A 16639-nucleotide genomic window follows, 5' to 3' on the forward strand; every position below is an offset into this window, starting at 1 on the left:
CAACATGCATATATTTACTGTGGTTGCAGCATCCCAGGGCCAGATCACCATCTGCAACCTTTCCATGGTGACTCATTTCGTGATAGCAGTAAAAAAAGGTTGTAAAATTGGGCATATCTCCCTTAATGACCAAATCACTGAGCCATACATGTTCCAATTATGGCTGTAAGTCAAGGACTGCTTATAGTGATTCCTGTTACATAAAAGCAGGAGTGACTTTCATGATGGTGGTTTTTCTGGGCTTCATAGAAACATTTTGTTCTCCATCTTGTGTGTGGTTAGAAGCAAGGGACCAACATAAATCAAATGTAGGAAATACTACACTAAGGCTGATTCTGTTGTTTTGAAAATCCTAACTATGAAGCCAAAATAATTTCAATCAACAGGTTGTGTTAATAGAGTTTGAAAATGCAAAGAGGATGTTTTAGCAGGAAAGCTGAAGGCCGCACAAAGCACTCAGAAGCTGAGATCTCCTTCCTGCATAGTTGTTCCCCCTTCATTCTTAAGAAGCAGAAAAACATTTATCTGTCTTATCTATCAGATCCAATTCCCCCATTTTTCTTCCAAACCTCTCTGATAACAGAAACATTAGACATAGCTAGTTGGTTAGATTGAGATAGATAGATAGATAGATAGATGATAGATAGATAGATAGATAGATAGATAGATAGATAGATAGATAGATAGATCCAATAAAGGAGAATATTTTGAGAGTTGAAATGAGGGGTCCTTGGTGCTCTCTTTCTTGTTTTCTTGCAGACATTTCATTACCCTAACAAACTAGGTAATATAATCAGTGCTATTAAAGAGTGCTGTTTGCTGTCAGTTTATATTCTAGTGACTTGCCCTGTCTGTGTGGGTGAGTGGGAACAGAGATCCTTGGGTTGGGCTGTTTACAGATGACTCTTTGGAAGTTTCTTGATTGTGGTATTGCTTACTTGATTATCGGTCTGAAGTTGACCTTGGAGTTAATCTATGGTGATCTGAGAACTGATTTCTAGTGATAGATGATAGATAGATAGATAGATAGATAGATAGATAGATAGATAGATAGATAGAGAGAGAGAGAGAGAGAGAGAGAGAGAGAGAGAGATGGATTGACAGACTTTCAGTTGTACCTGGAGAAGGTGTGTTCTTTTTTATCCCTTAAGTTGTGTAAGATATGTATGCATAAATGAACATCTCCTATCATGATTTTAAAATCAATTTCCCAGTGAAGTGGTGACTCAGTTATTGAAGAACAAAACATGGTGTGATTCTGAGACGTAAACTCTTATCCAACTTCACACAACAATGAAATCCTCATTAAAATGAGGATTCTTGAGTTATCTTTTCTTTCTTCAAAGCACATCCTTCTGGCTACCCATTCTGTATCTTCACAGAAACCTTGTAAGTAGGCTGAGAGGGTGCAGACTATCCCTTGATTGTGGTCATGGCTATTTGGCCAGATGGACTTTAGTTTCCGGAATTCATATATTTTAATATCTGTTCTGCTTGCAATGCAACCAAGATTTTATCCACACTATTTTAATCAAAGCTGGCTTGTGACAATGCAGCAATTTTTTGTCCACTGGACTATTCCATTATCAGGAAAGGTTTAAAGACTCAACAGGATAACATTCATATTCCTTAAAGATATACACCTTCCCCAAGATACCCTCCTGACGATCAGCTAGCAATGAGGGCTTGTTGTGTTTTTGGTAATTGACCAGAGTTCAGTCTGTGGTACTTTCCAGCCTGTACTTAAGCACAGTATTATTCCACCTCAGTGACTTTAAGTGTGTGGACTTCAACTCCCAGAATTCCCCAACCAGCTGAGGAAAGTGATCATCTCTTGCGACCTTCCGACAAGCAAAGTCAATGGGGAAGCCAGATTCACTTAACAACCATGTTATTAACTGAACAACTGCAGTTACTCCCTTAACAAGGAATGTTGTCAAATGGGGCATTCACCTACCCTCTCATTTAGCAATGGAAATGTTGGGCTCAGTTGTGGCTGTAAGACAAGGACTACCCAATACATCAGGGGTGTCAAACTCACATGTTATGTGACATATTGCAACTTTTTTCCCCTTCACTAAACTGGGCTCATGGGCTGCAAGTTTGATACCCTTGCTGGCTCTCATAAATATTCTCTAGAGTCACTCATAATGATACTTTGGTTGTTTGCACATCTTAGGATAAAAACTTCATTAGGTGCATTCCTGTGATTTCCTTTTACCTATCTGCCCTGGCCCATTTACACCTGGCTTCCTTAATCCAATGTAGACGTTTTCTAGGCTATCCAATCCTGGAATATCCACCATTTGTGTTTTCAGAAGCAGACTTTGGATCCAAAGCTTGTGCAGAGAAACGTCTGGATTTGGAAACTATAGTACAAGATGGTGGCCAACTTAAGTGGGGCCCGTGATTATTGTTAGAGGGCCACATGTAATGGAATAAAATAGTGGTCTGCATCTTATGTTATCATCTTTTCTGCATAGTCATGTGTGCAGGTTTTCATTGGTTTATTCATTTGACACCACTGACCACCAAGTTTCAGGAAGGGTATGTGTGGGATTTATTCTCACATTCTTATTTAGATTAACCTAGAAACAGAGGTGACTAATGAAAACCATTGAGGAAGAAGCTATTGTGGTTTGTATCAAGGTGTCCAACATTGGTGACTTTTAAGACTTAATAGAATAACAAGTCGAAAGGGACCTTGGAAGTCCTCTAGTCCAGTCCTTCACACTATTCCAAACAAGTGGCCGTCCAGTCTTAAAGGCCTCCAAAGATGGAGCACCCACAACTTTTGAAGGCAAGCTTTTTCACTGGTTAATTGTTCTCATTTTAGGAAGTTTCTCCTTAGTTCTAGATGTCTATGGAGATTCTCAGTCCTCCAGGTCATAGTTGTCCCAAAGGTGCTTTTTCAAGAGGCAACTGGATTCTCTGGTTTTTTCCTTGAAGATGTTTCACTTCTCACAGCTGAAGAAGCTTCTTGGATGAGAAGTGAGATGTCTTCAAAGAAAAACCAGAAAGTCCAGTTGCCTCTTGTAAGAAAAAGTGGAAGCAGATGTTATCCTTCCTCAATAAGGTGACCTGCCCTCTGGATTTGTGAACTTCAACACCCAGAATCATCTAGCCAGAAAGACCATTGCTGAGAATTCTGGAAGTTGAAGTCCATCCAATTGAAAATCACCCCTTTGAAGATACCAATTCAACCCTGTGCCCTTTAGTTTAGTTTATTGTCATTGCACCTCGTACAACGAAATCAAACACCATCTTCAGTGCACATCATGACCATGAAAATAAACACAAACACATATCCTTCACACTCCACACATTGAATTAACACCCCCGGACACCACACCAACACTGCATTATACAGTAGAATTCAACAGAGCTACTGCCCTGGGATAGAAGCTGTTTTTTAGCCTATTTGTTCTTGTTTTTATTATCCTGTACCATCTGCCAGATGGCAATAGTTAAAAAAAAAAAGGGTGCCCGGGATGAGATGGATCTTTGAGAATGTTTTGAACTTTGGACTTTAAATGGCAAGACTGTAGGAGATGTTTATTCCATGTTGCTGAAGACTGGGCCAGGAGTAAGGAATTCCCCCCCCCCTGCCACAGAAAAGTCTAAGGGTGTACCTCGCCTTTCTTCAGCCATTTTCTGGAGGACTGTCAGGTCATAATATTGCCATGACAAGATGACACCCAAACAAGATGTCCCAGTCAGAGTTACTGGAACTCCATCTAAGATACATACCCATTCCTTCCTGCCTGTATGTCAATAAGAAAATATTTGTGTGGAGACCCTGGTCGTGTGCTTGGTTATTTGCCTGCAGACACTTCCTTAGTTGCCTAGGCACCCCATGAGTGTCCGTCTATTCTGTTTTTGCTTCCTTACCTTTTGCCCATCTAACTTTCTTCTTGGTTTCTCCTTCTGTGAACCAGCTGCAGAACCTCACATTTTATACTGGACTAATTAGCCCATCTTCTACCATTAATTTTCCCCACAGTTGGACAAATATGGATACCTCCCAACCAGAAATCCTCCAACAACTCTTCAGATCAGAGTTGACAACAAAGATGTATCTGAAGAATCCATTTTTGAGAAGACTCTTTGGAAGATGATGATTGTCTTCTGGGCCAACAAGAGGATTCATCTTTGCTTGATTTCATTTCTCTCCCCCTCCCCCTCTCCTGGCTTTTCTTAGCCACAACTAGCATGGCTGCTGGTGACGGAAGCTATGGTTCAACCACACCTGGAAAGTCACCAATTCCTAACATCTGGCCTACATATTGCCCTCTTATTCCAGTCCTCTTTGTTCCACCATTCTGTTCTTTTAATTTGTCAGAATCTCTTTCTGAGAATCCTATGGGTGGTTTAAACCAGAGGTTGTATTTGGCAGGTTTTGACCAGTTTTGGAGAGCAGGTAGTGGAAATTTTGAGTAGTTCGGAAAACCAGCAAATACACCTCTGACAGGCCCCGCCCCCATCTGTTCTCTGCCTCCCGAGTCCCAGCTGATTGGCTGGGTCTTCTTTTGTTGCCCCGCACAGGAGAACGCAGCTGGAAAGCAGGTTAGTGGGGAGGGAATAGGATTTTGCAGCATCCTTTCCCTGAAATGAGGTGGGAATGGAGTTTTTACAGTATTCTTCCTCTGTCACGCCCACCAAACTACACCACGCCCACTAAGCCACACCTACAGAACCGGTAGTAAAAAAATTTGAATCCCACCACTGGTTAAACCCTGTTCCCAGTAATAAATGTATCTTCACTCAGAAAAGATGCAACCAGTCTGCTTTGCTCCCTGAGCAAATGAACCTTCAGTGACATCACAGCAAGCCAGCCAATCAGAGTTCAGAAGCCATAATTGGTTGGTAGAAGGATCAAGATTGTGAGGTTTTTTCTTCTTCTTGGAAGTGTAGTGGGAGAAGAAAGGAAAACAGGAAGATTTTCACAACCTTTCCTCTGCAGTCAAAGAGCCTTTATTGCTGAGAGGCTTTTGATGGCAATGGTAAATAGATATAATAAATACAGAAATAAAGTAAAACTTGAAATGAAATTCAATAAGTGAGATAAATTTCTATAGGTAAGGATAATATAAGGATTGTGTCCCCCACACTAAAAAAATGTGCACCTCCCACATGCAATCCAAGTCAATTTTCCCCTTTAAAAAAAAAAGCAAGGTATTTATTTTAAATCTTTTCTTACAAGGAAGGAAACCCTCGGATAATTTATAAAACTCTCCAAGAAGAAAAGATCATTGTTCTTCTGCTTCCTCCCTTAATTTTCTCAATTTAATTTTTCTTGCCCTTAAAAAAAGTCCTGGGGGTTTATTTTTCTTTTTAAAAAAAAACACCAGCAGCTCACAAAGGTTGCAGAAACACCTTAAGATGAATGCGCACAACCCTGCACACAACAGAAACACACCTCCCCGCACTCACACATGTGCAATCTCACAAGATGTCAGACCGCTTTTGCTGACCAAAGTTTCAAAAGCATGAGTATGGTTTCTTTCTCTCCCTCTCCCTCTCACACACAGACACACCAGGCACATTTAATTCTCTCCCACCAGGCAGGCAAGTGAACATCTGGTGTGGGCAACAATGGAGGGTAGGAGGAAAGACAGCCACACACAGCCAGTGATGAAGCAAATCAAGCCCTGCTTAGAGATAAATGCTAGGGAGCCATGCTGGACGGGAGGGCCCTGAAAGAGCGCGGTCCACATATCACAAGGCAAGACTGAGCAATCATCAAAGTACGCAAAGGGCTCCTAAGCAACAGAGCTGGCTTCTTTTCACCCAATCACAGGCAGGGGAAAGGCGGGAGGCGGAGCTTACGAGGGCTCCGTGAGGGGGTCAGGCAGGCAGTCTGAGGGAGAGTCCTTGTCTGTCTCCGTCCCGTCGTCATGGGGATGGAGGTGAGCAGGGAGGAGGGATTCATAGGTCATGATGGTGGCAGTCACCACGGTGTCCTCGGTGCTCCTGTTCTCTAGGGCCACATGGGTCTTGAGGTGCTTGCGCAGGTCTGAGGCACCCAGGAAGGCTTTAGAGCAGTGGGGACAGGCATGGGGACGGACCCCCGAGTGGATCCGCTCGTGTTTGCGCAGGCCGGCCCGGTCCGAGAAGCCTTTGCCGCATTCTGGACATGGAAACGGGCGTAGGCCAGGATGCAGCAGGCGTTCGTGGCGGCGTAGTTCCTGGGTGGAGGCAAAGACCTCCCCACACTCCCCACAGGCAGGCACCACGGTGGCGACCACAATGGCTGATGGGTCGCTGAGGAGCGGATCCTGGTTGCCCGCAGGGGTGGTCTTGTCCTCGCTATTCTCGTTGCTGTGGGTGCGTTCGTGTTTCCGGAGGCTGGACGACACCACAAAAGCTTTGCCGCAGCGGCCACACTTGAACGGCCGCTCGCCTGAGTGAACACGGTAGTGTTTGGTCAGGCTGGCCCGTTCAGCAAAACTCTTGCCACACTCCCCGCACTGATGAGGGCGCTGGCCAGAATGCACCAGCAGGTGGCGCTTGAGGTCCCACGAAGCCACGAAGCTCTTGTCGCACTGCGAGCACTTATGGGGCCTCTCGCCAGTATGAATGCGCTGGTGCATGGCCAGGTCGGCCGGTTGGCGGAAGGCCTTCCCGCACTTATCGCAAGCATAGGGCTTGAGGCCCTGGTGGGCTCGCTGATGCCTGCGAAAACTAGAGGGGTCACTGAACATGCGTCCGCACTGCGGGCAGAGAAAAGGTTTCTCGCCAGAGTGGGTCCGCTGGTGGCTCTGGAAGGAGGACAGCTGGGTGAAGCCTTTCCCGCAGAGGTTGCAGCGGTAGGGCTTGTGGGCCGCATGGATGCGCTGGTGGCAGGCCAGCGATGAGGATCGGGAAAAGGCCTTTCCACAATCCTGGCACAAGAAGGGGCGTTCGCCAGTGTGGGAACGCTCGTGATTCTTGAGATCCTTCAGCTCGGCGTATGTCTTGCGGCACACCTCACACTGGTAAGGGCGGAGGCCAGCGTGGGTCCGGCGGTGCTTCCGGAACACCGAGGGGTCGGCAAAGCGCTTGCTGCACTCGCTGCAAGAGTACGGCTTCTCGCCTGTATGTGAACGCTGGTGGATCTTCAGCTTGGAAAGAGTGCCGTAGCCCTTGTGGCACTGCTGGCAGCGGAAGGGCAGGTCTCCGGTATGCCGGGCCATGTGGACTCGCAGGCAAACGGGCTGCATGAACGCTTTGCCACACTCGTGGCAAACGAAGGGCTTCTCGCCACTGTGGCTACGCCCGTGGTTCCGCAGCTCCGGGGCAGTTTTGTAAGTCTTGGCACAAAGCTGGCATTGATAGGGGCGCTCTGTTTGGTGGCTGAGCTGGTGCTTGCGAAGTTGAGCCCGGTCAGGAAACTCTTTCCTGCAATTAGGGCAAGAGAGTTTGGCAGCTATGCCATCCACAGTACCAGCCACGTGGGACTTTAAATGGCGCAGCACCCGTGGCACGCTAGGGAAAGTCTTGCTACAGGTCAGGCACCTGTACCGCCGCCCAGATTGGATGTATCCGGGCTCTTCATCTTCATCCTCCTCCTCCTCTAGCTTCACTTCGACGCCAACCTCTCCTTCTTCTGCTTCAGCCATCTTTCCAGAGGATGCTGCCTAAAATACACAATAATGGTCACTACCTTTACAAATTGTCTCTTTATAACTTCCCCATCAATTTATGTGGTCTTTCCAGAGCCCTTGAAGGCTTGTGACTGAACTGTGTTGCTTTCCTTCAGTGACAAAATAACCAGATAATACCATAAAAGAGGGGAATTATATAGGTGGTCCTTGTCTTACGACCACAACCGAGTCAAAAATTTCTGTTACTGAGACATGTTGTGTGAATTTTGCCCCTTCTTACAACTTTTCTTGCTACAGTTATTAAGTGAATCACTGGAGTTGTTAAATTAGTAATGCGGTTGTTAAGTGAATCTGGCTTCCCCATTGACTTTGCTTGTCAGAAGGTCGCAGAAGGGGATCACACAATTCCGGGACACTGCAACCGTCATAAATCTGAGTCAGTTGCCAAGGGTATGAATTTTGATCACGTGACCTTGGGGATGCTGCAACAGTCATAAAAGTGAAAAAAGGCCATATGTTTCTTTTTTCGGTGCCTTTGTCACATCAATCGGTCACTAAATTGTAAGCCGAGGACTGCCTGTACAGGTAGTCCTCAACTTATGGCAGGTTGCTTAGCAATCAAAGTTACCACACAAACTTCGAAAAAAGGTACTTATGACCCAGATTTGAAGTTTCAACAGCCGCACCTTTGCAGTCGCGTGACCACATTTGGGGTGCTCAGCAACAGCTGCCACATGATTCTGTTTTATGTTTTTGTCAGAAACTGGTATTTACTTTTGGTTTCCGGAAAAAATGCCCATTGTGAACAATAGGTTCACTTTACGACCACCTCGTTCGTTTAACAGTCTCTGCAAAAAAAGTTGTAAAATTGGTTGTGGTCATTTGACGTGCTGCTTAACAACCAGCAGGCCTTACCACTGTAACTGCATGCTTAACAATGTTTTAAGTCAAGGACTACCTGTAGTGCAAAATCAACAACTACATTAGCCTGTGTACATGGGATATTTTCATTTTCCTCTAATCATGCCTACCCTCAGCCTGAAAAATATGGGGAAAGCATGCTCATTTTCTGGACCATGCACTGACCTCAGTTCAAATCCTCCTGGACTGCAAGGTTTACCTCAGACCAGCAGCAACCAAATTTTGGCCACCAGGGACCGTTTCCATGGAGAGAGGTTTTTCGCAGACTGGAGGGAACATGGTTTGCATGTTGCCTGCATCCCGCAGGTGGTTTCACTTGTTTGCATGGCCCTGTTTCTGGCATACCATGTACCCCTGCCTTAGTGTGCGTGTGTGTGTGAGAGAGAGAGAGAGAGAGAGAGAAATTAGGGACAGATATAGATAGGTATGTGTGTGTATGTGTCTGTCTGTCTGTATGCATGTATTTATGTGGGGGTGTGGGGGTGTATATATATATGTGTGTGTGTGTGTGTATGTGTGTGTGTTTTCTGAGGTTTTCGCGGGTATTTGTATATGGATCTTTGGTTATTTGGGTTTTCTCCCGTGTAAAATTGGAAGTATCTAGGTGACGTTTCAATGAAGTCTCATTCATCATCTTCAGGCTTGTGTCTTCGGCTTTGTGCTTCTTGGAGTAATGTGAGCTTGCAGCTGCTTCTTCCTTTTAACTGCTAGTGGGGTGTTACTTGATTGGGTGGGGGCTTGGCTGTGTTCTGATTGGGTGGGGGTGTTCTCATTGGTTGGGGGTTTTGGTTGTGTTCTGATTGGTTGGGGGTTGGCTGTGTTCTGATTGGCTGGGGTGTGTTCTGTTCAGGTGGGGGCTTGGTTGTGCTCAGGTTGTGCTCAACCAAGCCCCCACCTGAACAGAACACACCCCAGCCAATCAGAACACAGCCAACCCCCAACCAATCAGAACACAACCAAAACCCCAACCAATGAGAACACCCCCACCCAATCAGAACACAGCCAAGCCCCCACCCAATCAAGTCACACCCCCACTAGCAGTTAAAAGGAAGAAGCAGCTGCAAGCTCACATTACTCCAAGAAGCACAAAGCCGAAGACACAAGCCTGAAGATGATGAGACTTCATCGGCGTCGCCTAGATAATTCCAATTTTACGCGGGAGAAAACCTGAATAACCAAAGATACACACACACACACACACACACACACACGTGTGTGTGTGTGTGTTTATCTATCTATCTCTATCTACCTACACACAATACATACACACATACATATGAGAGAAAGAGGGAGAAGTAGAGCAAGGATGGGAGAGAGGGGGGAAGGGAGAGGGAGGAGGGAGGGAGAAAGAGAGAGGGGGAGAAAGAGAGAGAGAGAGAAGTGCAAGTGGCACAGTGATCCAGTAAGGGTAAGAAAGAAAACTCCCTTAAACCTCCAAGCCCAAAGAGAAGAGAAGAGCAGCACCAAACATCCAAAGTTATGAATATTTGCAACTTAAAGCACCTTTAGAAAGTCAGACTTGTTTTTTTAAAATACTGAGTTTTCTCTCAGCTAAATTTCGGCTTCCTGGTTCAGGGTCAGAGTACACAAGCCAAAAATTGGATGTAAAATCAACTTAGAAATCTGTCAACAGATACTCACACTTATCAGGATCTTATCTTCAGGCACCAGCTGAGTGGCAACTGGACCTAAACATTTAGGCATTTCCTTTTTTTCCAGTCTGAAAAGGCCTCTCCATTTATTGGAGCTGGCTTCTGTCATTACAGACCTCCAAGTACATTCAGTTCAACCTCAGCCAGCACGGATGGAGAGGAGCTAAAAAAAAAATCTAGATCCAGCCCCAACGGCATCCTGGAAGGCAGCAGAGAAATTCCCTTCTCTTTCAATCTCACAGAGACAGCATTTGCTTTTTAAACCTGAACACATGAGTGAAGCAGAGCCATATGGTGTGGGGAGTCTTTGAGTGGGAACAGAGAGAAGCAGATAAGTAGCAGAGCTTCACTAAATCATTATTGGGAGAGCTAAGATAGTCCTGACCAGTCTCAGTGGGGTGGGGTGAGGAAATCTATAGTTTTAATGGGATTAGCAACTTTCCCAAAATTGGGAAGCATGACTCCCACCCTGAACAAACCAGAAGAAAAACAATGATGTCACTGGCAGGTTACAACCATTTTATGTGTTTGTTTTGTACCCCACCTTTATTATTTTTACAAATAACTTAAAGTGGCAAACACACAGGATAGACTCTTTCCTACTCCTATTTTCCCCACTACAACAATCCTGTGAGGTGGATTGGGCTGAGAGAGACTGACTGGCTCAAAAATCACCCAGCTGGTTTTCATAGCTATGGCGGGGCTAGAACTCGGGGTCTCTTGTTTTGTAGCCTGGTGTCTTAACCATTAGATTAAATTGGCTCTTTTTCTTTTTGCCCTGTTTTGCCTAATTTTGTCTATTTGGGCGGCTGGAGATTGTATGGATAGGGATGAGCCAATAATCTTCTAGGAAGATAACTGTTTCCATTTCCATTCCTTAAAAATCCCTGGAATTTGGTGGTGAAGTGACTACATTTTGTCAGGATAGTGGGAGATTGTGGGCAGGGAAGTGGAAATTGCGATGATCTACTTTTGAGAATCCTTGTGCCACCAAAACTGGGGATGTTATTGATGTCATGACTCCTGAGTTAAGATCTCTAGCCTACATCTTTTGAAGAGAAACAGCTTTGAAAGAGAAACAAAATTAAGGCACAGGAACAGACAAAACCAAGACGATATGGCTCTTTTATATGACCCAACCTACCTGGCATTCTGTAGCTATTTTTATTTTTTTATTTTCCCTCCTTCACTTCCATCTGGTGACTTTTACAGGCTGTGTGGAATGAGCACAAAGTGGGGGGGTTTATAATCCAACACAGCTGCCAGGTGCAAGATTGGGAAAACTGGTATCTCTTCTTCAAGGCTTTAGTGGGAGTGACATCTATCCTGTTGTTCTGTTGTTTATATGCACATTCCGTAAGGAATGCATATGGTATCCTAATTATTACGAGATGCAAGAAGTTGTATGAAATTTTGTTTGTAAGGAGTGTGCAATTGACCAAAAAAAAAAAAAAAAAGCAGAAAGAAAAGGTACACACAAGTTTACTTTGCATTCCAGAATCAGATTTTTTTTTTTTTTTTTTTAAGAAAGAGTCTGTAATGTTAAGATGTCAGCATCTGTAACTCAGGGGCGAGGGGAATAGATAGAAAGAGCTGTTTTTTTCCTGCACCCTGCCAGAACAGATGGTGGGGAAATTGCCTGCTCTTTGCAAAATGGTTGGATTCAGGATCTGGAGGGACAAGGGGAGAGGGAGGATAAGGAAGGCCATCAGAAGCAGACAGGCCTAGAATTACAGGAGATTTTGGAGGAAGGTAAAATAAAATTACAAGCCTCTTGCAAGTGGAGTGCCTGGAATTTGCCAAGCAGAATTGCAATTGTTCACAAGGTTCCTTTCATGTAGCACTGAATGACTCAAAACCTGGAGCGGTAGTAGAGGGTCTCAGAAAATGATGGCAGGTGCAAAAAAAACAAGGTTGAACTGTTTCCAACTAGGACAGGAGACAGAGTTTTGCTGCTGAATAAATAACGACCTGCAAAAGAAAGGTTTAAAGGTACCCCCAGATGCGTGCCTAGGAACAGTACGCATAAGACTGTGCAACAGTGCCTCTGAGCACACCTAGTCTGGTGGGCGACAGAGAAGAGAGGGACAGAGGGAGAGGAAGGGAGAAGAAGGGAGAGGGGAAGGAGAGAGGGAGATCACCCCTGTTCTAGCATGGAGCTTGGCAGTCATGAATGGGTGTTTATTGTTAATTTTAGAAAGGCCAAATAGGAGATAAACCTACAGAAGGTTTAGCACAGTTTTTTCTTTTCTCTTTTTTTCTCTTCATTCTGGAAAGATGAACTGCTCAACACTTACTTCAGCCTTCTGCTGCCAAGGGTCATCTTCATGGTCAATGAGGGAGTGCCCCGGGGGACTGGAAAAACAAGGCTGGGCAGTAGAAGTCTGGGGCTAAGGTCTGCCCACCCCTGCTGTGGGGTGCCTGGCCAATGAGCACACACCAGCACAATTCGGGCAGCAGAATTTGCAGATATGCTTGCAGGGCAGCTCAGGCCTTCTTTCCCCTCTCAGAAAAATCCATCTAGATTAAATGTCTATGGAGACTTTCAATCATCCAGGTCATGGTTGTCCCAAAGTGCTTCCTCCCCCAAATGGAACGGGACTTTATTTTTTCCTTGAAGATGTTTGGCTTCTCATCCAAGAAGCTTCTTCTGCTCTGACGAAATGGTGGAGGATGGAAGGATTTGTCTTCCTCCGCCATTTGGTCAGAAGCTTCTTGGATGAGAGAAATAAAGCATCTTCACAGATGAAACAAAGTCCACTTTTGGAACATGGTTGGCTGGGATATTCTGGGAATTGAAGCCCAGTATCTTAAAATGCTCAAGGCTGAGAAACACTGATTTAAGGGGAAAGCAGAATGATCAGCCATACTTCCATTGGGAGACTATCCCATGCCAGGGGTGCCACTACCAAGAAGGTCCATTCCGTGGCAAAGGGGATAGGATGATCCTACTCCAGCAATTGGACGGCGCGGGTCACAATCGCGTCAGTGAGTAGATCCCCAGGAGACGGCTCTCTTTTACCGGGAGCTAGTAGGAAAAACACCCCCCCCCCTTTTTTTTTTTCTTGAAACAAACCGAAGGGACAAAGGAAAGGCGGGTGTGGATCGCTCGCACGCCCTTTGTGCCTGCATCTTGAGAACCGCCTAACCATCCGTGCAAGCGCTCTCTCATTCCCATCCCGCAGGGACAACCTCTGGCACTACCTGCAATCCAACCGGGAAAGCGAGGCTGTTTGCAACACAGTTTGCCCAAAGGGAAACAAATTAACTAGCTCGGTCCCAGCAGCAGCAGCAGCAGCAGCAGATGCCGAGCGCTCGAAGGCCGACTGCGGGTGCCGATCTGGCCGGCTTCCGCGGCCAGGATCCAGCAGCGGCCGATGCCCGCCAGCCGTGCCCGCAACTGCAGCATCGCAAGGAGAGAGAGAGAGAGAGAGAGGCAAAGCTTTCCGCCAGCCAGGAGCCCCCTTCTGCAAAATGGCTGTCTCTAGGACTCCCGACGGGAGACGGAAAAGGTTAGCCGCACCCGCTGGCTTCTCTGCCGTCCAAAGCGGGCGATGCCAAGCAGCATCGGCGCAGGACACCGCAGCAGCGGCCGCTCTTCGCATCCAAAGCAAAGCGGCTCTTTGCCCGTCCTGGCGGCAAAATGGCTGGCTTTAGGACCGGGGGACAGCGACCTGCCAGGCGGAGGGGAAAGAGGGCGCATCAGGGCTCGGCATCGGGAGCAGCTTCGGGGCGCTCGTCCTTCAGGCGGGAGGGAGAAAAGAGAGAAGCAGAGCCGGAGGAGCTTTTGCGGAGCTAAGCCCATCCTCAGCGGCGGGTCCCCCTTTCGCCCCATCCGCCCGTCCGTCCCCCACCCCCTCCCCAGCCTTACCTGCTGGCTCCTTTGTCTAGGAGGGGCTCTCCCCTTTCTCTGCGGCTCCATGTGGCTGAGCGCTAGGACCGCGGAGGAAGGAGAGGAAATGGAGGCGCGGGGCGGGGCGGCCGCAGCTGGCTGAGTGGGTGGGTGGGAGACAGTCCAGCAGCAATGAGCTGGAATTGCAGGGATCCCCTCCCTCCTCTTTTTCCTCCTCCTTCTCCCGCCCCGGCTGCAAAGGCAGCGGCTGCCCGTGAGACGAAGGAAGGCGGCGATCTCGATGTTCGTCTCGTTGGATGAGAAGGGGATGGGGTGGGGGATGATACGAAAGGGGTAAGGAGGCGGTGGGCAAGCAGAGGAAGTGCGGCGTGTCCCCGAGGGAAGCGGGCAGGAAGTGTGGCGAAGCCGCTCCGGGGAACCTTTTGGAGGATGCACCAGACGGGTATAGTTGGTGGGGGGTGGGGAATACGGCATTTCCAAGAGGCTAGCCATGGTCATGTTATCTACTTTGGGTAATGAAAGGTCTGCCAGGCCATAAGCAAACTCGGGGAGCACCCAGCAGCCCTGGTTTCCAAGAGGGTTTGCCTTGGGCTTCTTCCGTGGGAAGAAGACGGCGGCCAGCCGCTTCCCTATTACCGGAAGTGGCCGGTTCGCCTGCATGAAGCCGAAAGCAGGGAGCACTTTGGGCCAGGAGTTTCCAACCTTGGCAACTTTTAAGACTTGTGGATTTCAACTCCCAGAGTTCCTCAGCTAGCTTCAACTCTGGAGTTGAAGTCCACAAGTCTTAAAAGTTGCCAAGGTTGGAGCCCCCTGCTTTGGGCTCTCCGCTCCATGCAGGAGAACCGGGAACTTCCGGCAATAGGGTGGCCGCTGTCTTCTTCCCAGTGTCTCAAATCTGCTTTTTCAAAAGGCAACTGGACTGTTGTTGTTTTTTCCTTTGGGGAAGAAGAACAAAACTTTTCATTTCTCATCCAAGAAACTTCATCCGTTGATGAATCAATTAATCAACCCATGCACTTTCTTGGATGAGAAAGAAACGCTTTCCTTTTCTTTTTCTTCCTCAAAGGGGAAAAAAACCCAGTCATTACCTTCTGAAAAAAAGCACCTTTGCGACAACTGTGACCTGGATGACTGAAAATCTCTACCAACATCTTCCCAGGGTGATTTTTTTGTTTTTGTTTTCCCAACTTCCCTATTGTTCCGAGATTTCTGCGTGGTCTCCCATCCCAAGTGTTAACTTGTTAACATGATCAAAACATGTGGCACAGGAAGAAATCCCAAAAGACATGAGTGAGGATCGGAACCATTTCTGACAAGCTAGAGAAGAATGCGACACCGGATCTCTTCACCTGCAATAAACCAGCTGCTTTTACAAGCTTCGCTTTTGTTTTTATATAGATAGATATATAGAATTCTTTATTGGCCAAGTGTGATTGGACACACAAGGAATTTGTCTTGGTGCAAATGCTCTCAGTATACATTAAAAAAACATTCGTTAAGAGTCAAGAATCATAAGGTAAAACACTTAATAATAGTCATAGGTTATAATAAGCGATCAAATCATACTAGGATACAGTCAATATAAACCGTAAGGATACAAGCAACAAAGTTACAGTCATACAATCACAAGTGGGCAGGGATGGGCGATAAGGAGTGATGAGAAGATTAATAGTAATAATTTTGTTGCTGCTGTTCCTTTTCACTGCAACAAGAAGTGAATGATGCCTGGGGGGGGTGCATTTCTGCTTGGGACCTGCTGAGTGGTGAGCTGTTCTGACGTCAAAGCTCTTTCGCTAAGGAGAGAGAGAGAATGTGACTGTAAAGCAGGGGTCCCCAAACTTGGCAACTTTAAGACTTGTGGACTTCAACTCCCACAATTCTGGGAGTTGAAGTCCACAAGTCTTAAAGTTGTCAAGTTTGGAGACCGCAACAGCAGAGGTCTGTAGATGCTTTACAGTCCAATCCAGGGTTTCTATCTATCGCACGGCCTTATATTTTTGTGACACTTCAGAAGAGGTGATTCTCTAAAAAAAAAACCGAAAAAACCCACCCCATAAGCATTCACACGGGACTTCTGAGAGAGTTGACGCGGTTCCATTGTTCAGTATTCTCTTGTAGTGCAAATATTCTCTTTCAAGCGTCGCTCTACCCTTTGGAATCTCTATGGCGAAATCGCTAACACACCGTTGGGAGAACGGGCAACTCGTTCCATCTCAGACCGGAAACAGGACAATAGGGTGGTCCACCTAGAGATAGAAACTCTTAGAACGCTCCATGCACGTTTCGGCACTTCCGTTCTAATGGCCAACTCGGCCCCCATCCCCACCCCGCGAAGGTTTTCCCTCATAGGCCTCCCGAGAGAATAATGGGAGATTTGTAGATGCTCATCCGAAATACGCGTGTATGATATTGGGGCGGGTGGTGAGGGGGGGATTGTTTTGCAAAGGACGCTTTGGCTACCATATAGAAAAAGCGGCTCCGGAAGTCTATTCCCGTCCAACCAAGCAGGGGAACGCTTTGACGGGTGCACATTTCCTGTTTCCTAGCAACAAAAGGAAGTATTTGTTGTTGCCCTCTCCTGCGGGACTCCCTACCAGTAAATCCCGGGGTCTCGAGGCCTGGAGGCG

General features: G+C 46.7%; 2 protein-coding genes across 2 annotated transcripts in view; both read right to left on the minus strand.

The window, feature by feature from the left end:
* LOC113422494 (perforin-1-like) overlaps positions 1 to 14158 on the minus strand; it is a 34964-nt gene extending 20806 nt beyond the window's left edge. The window contains exon 1 of the mRNA XM_026683488.2: positions 14031 to 14158. The gene's annotated coding sequence lies outside the window, so the exon portion shown is untranslated. The remainder of the gene's footprint in view (positions 1 to 14030) is intronic.
* Positions 5340 to 14890, minus strand: ZNF668 (zinc finger protein 668). Its single transcript, XM_026683486.2, has 2 exons — positions 14031 to 14890; positions 5340 to 7619 (listed from the first exon to the last, which is right to left on the minus strand). Exons 1-2 carry the CDS (start codon positions 14670 to 14672, stop codon positions 5826 to 5828), a joined length of 2436 nt encoding a protein of 811 aa, XP_026539271.2. The 5' UTR covers positions 14673 to 14890; the 3' UTR covers positions 5340 to 5825.
* Positions 14891 to 16639: the final 1749 nt, after the last annotated feature.

This window comes from Notechis scutatus, chromosome Z (genome assembly GCF_049901735.1).
Source record: "Notechis scutatus isolate UNSWTSFEM ecotype Mainland chromosome Z, rNotScu1.2, whole genome shotgun sequence".
In the NCBI taxonomy this organism is placed as follows: Eukaryota; Metazoa; Chordata; class Lepidosauria; order Squamata; family Elapidae; genus Notechis; species Notechis scutatus.

Bases quoted from the DNA above. Each gene is read 5' to 3' on its own strand.
- ZNF668 (XM_026683486.2), bottom strand. From the start codon at position 14,672: ATGCAGGCGAACCGGCCACTTCCGGTAATAGGGAAGCGGCTGGCCGCC. The intron at 7,620-14,030 runs GTAAGGCTGGGG...TGTGTATTTTAG, and splicing joins CTAGACAAAGGAGCCAGCAG to GCAGCATCCTCTGGAAAGAT.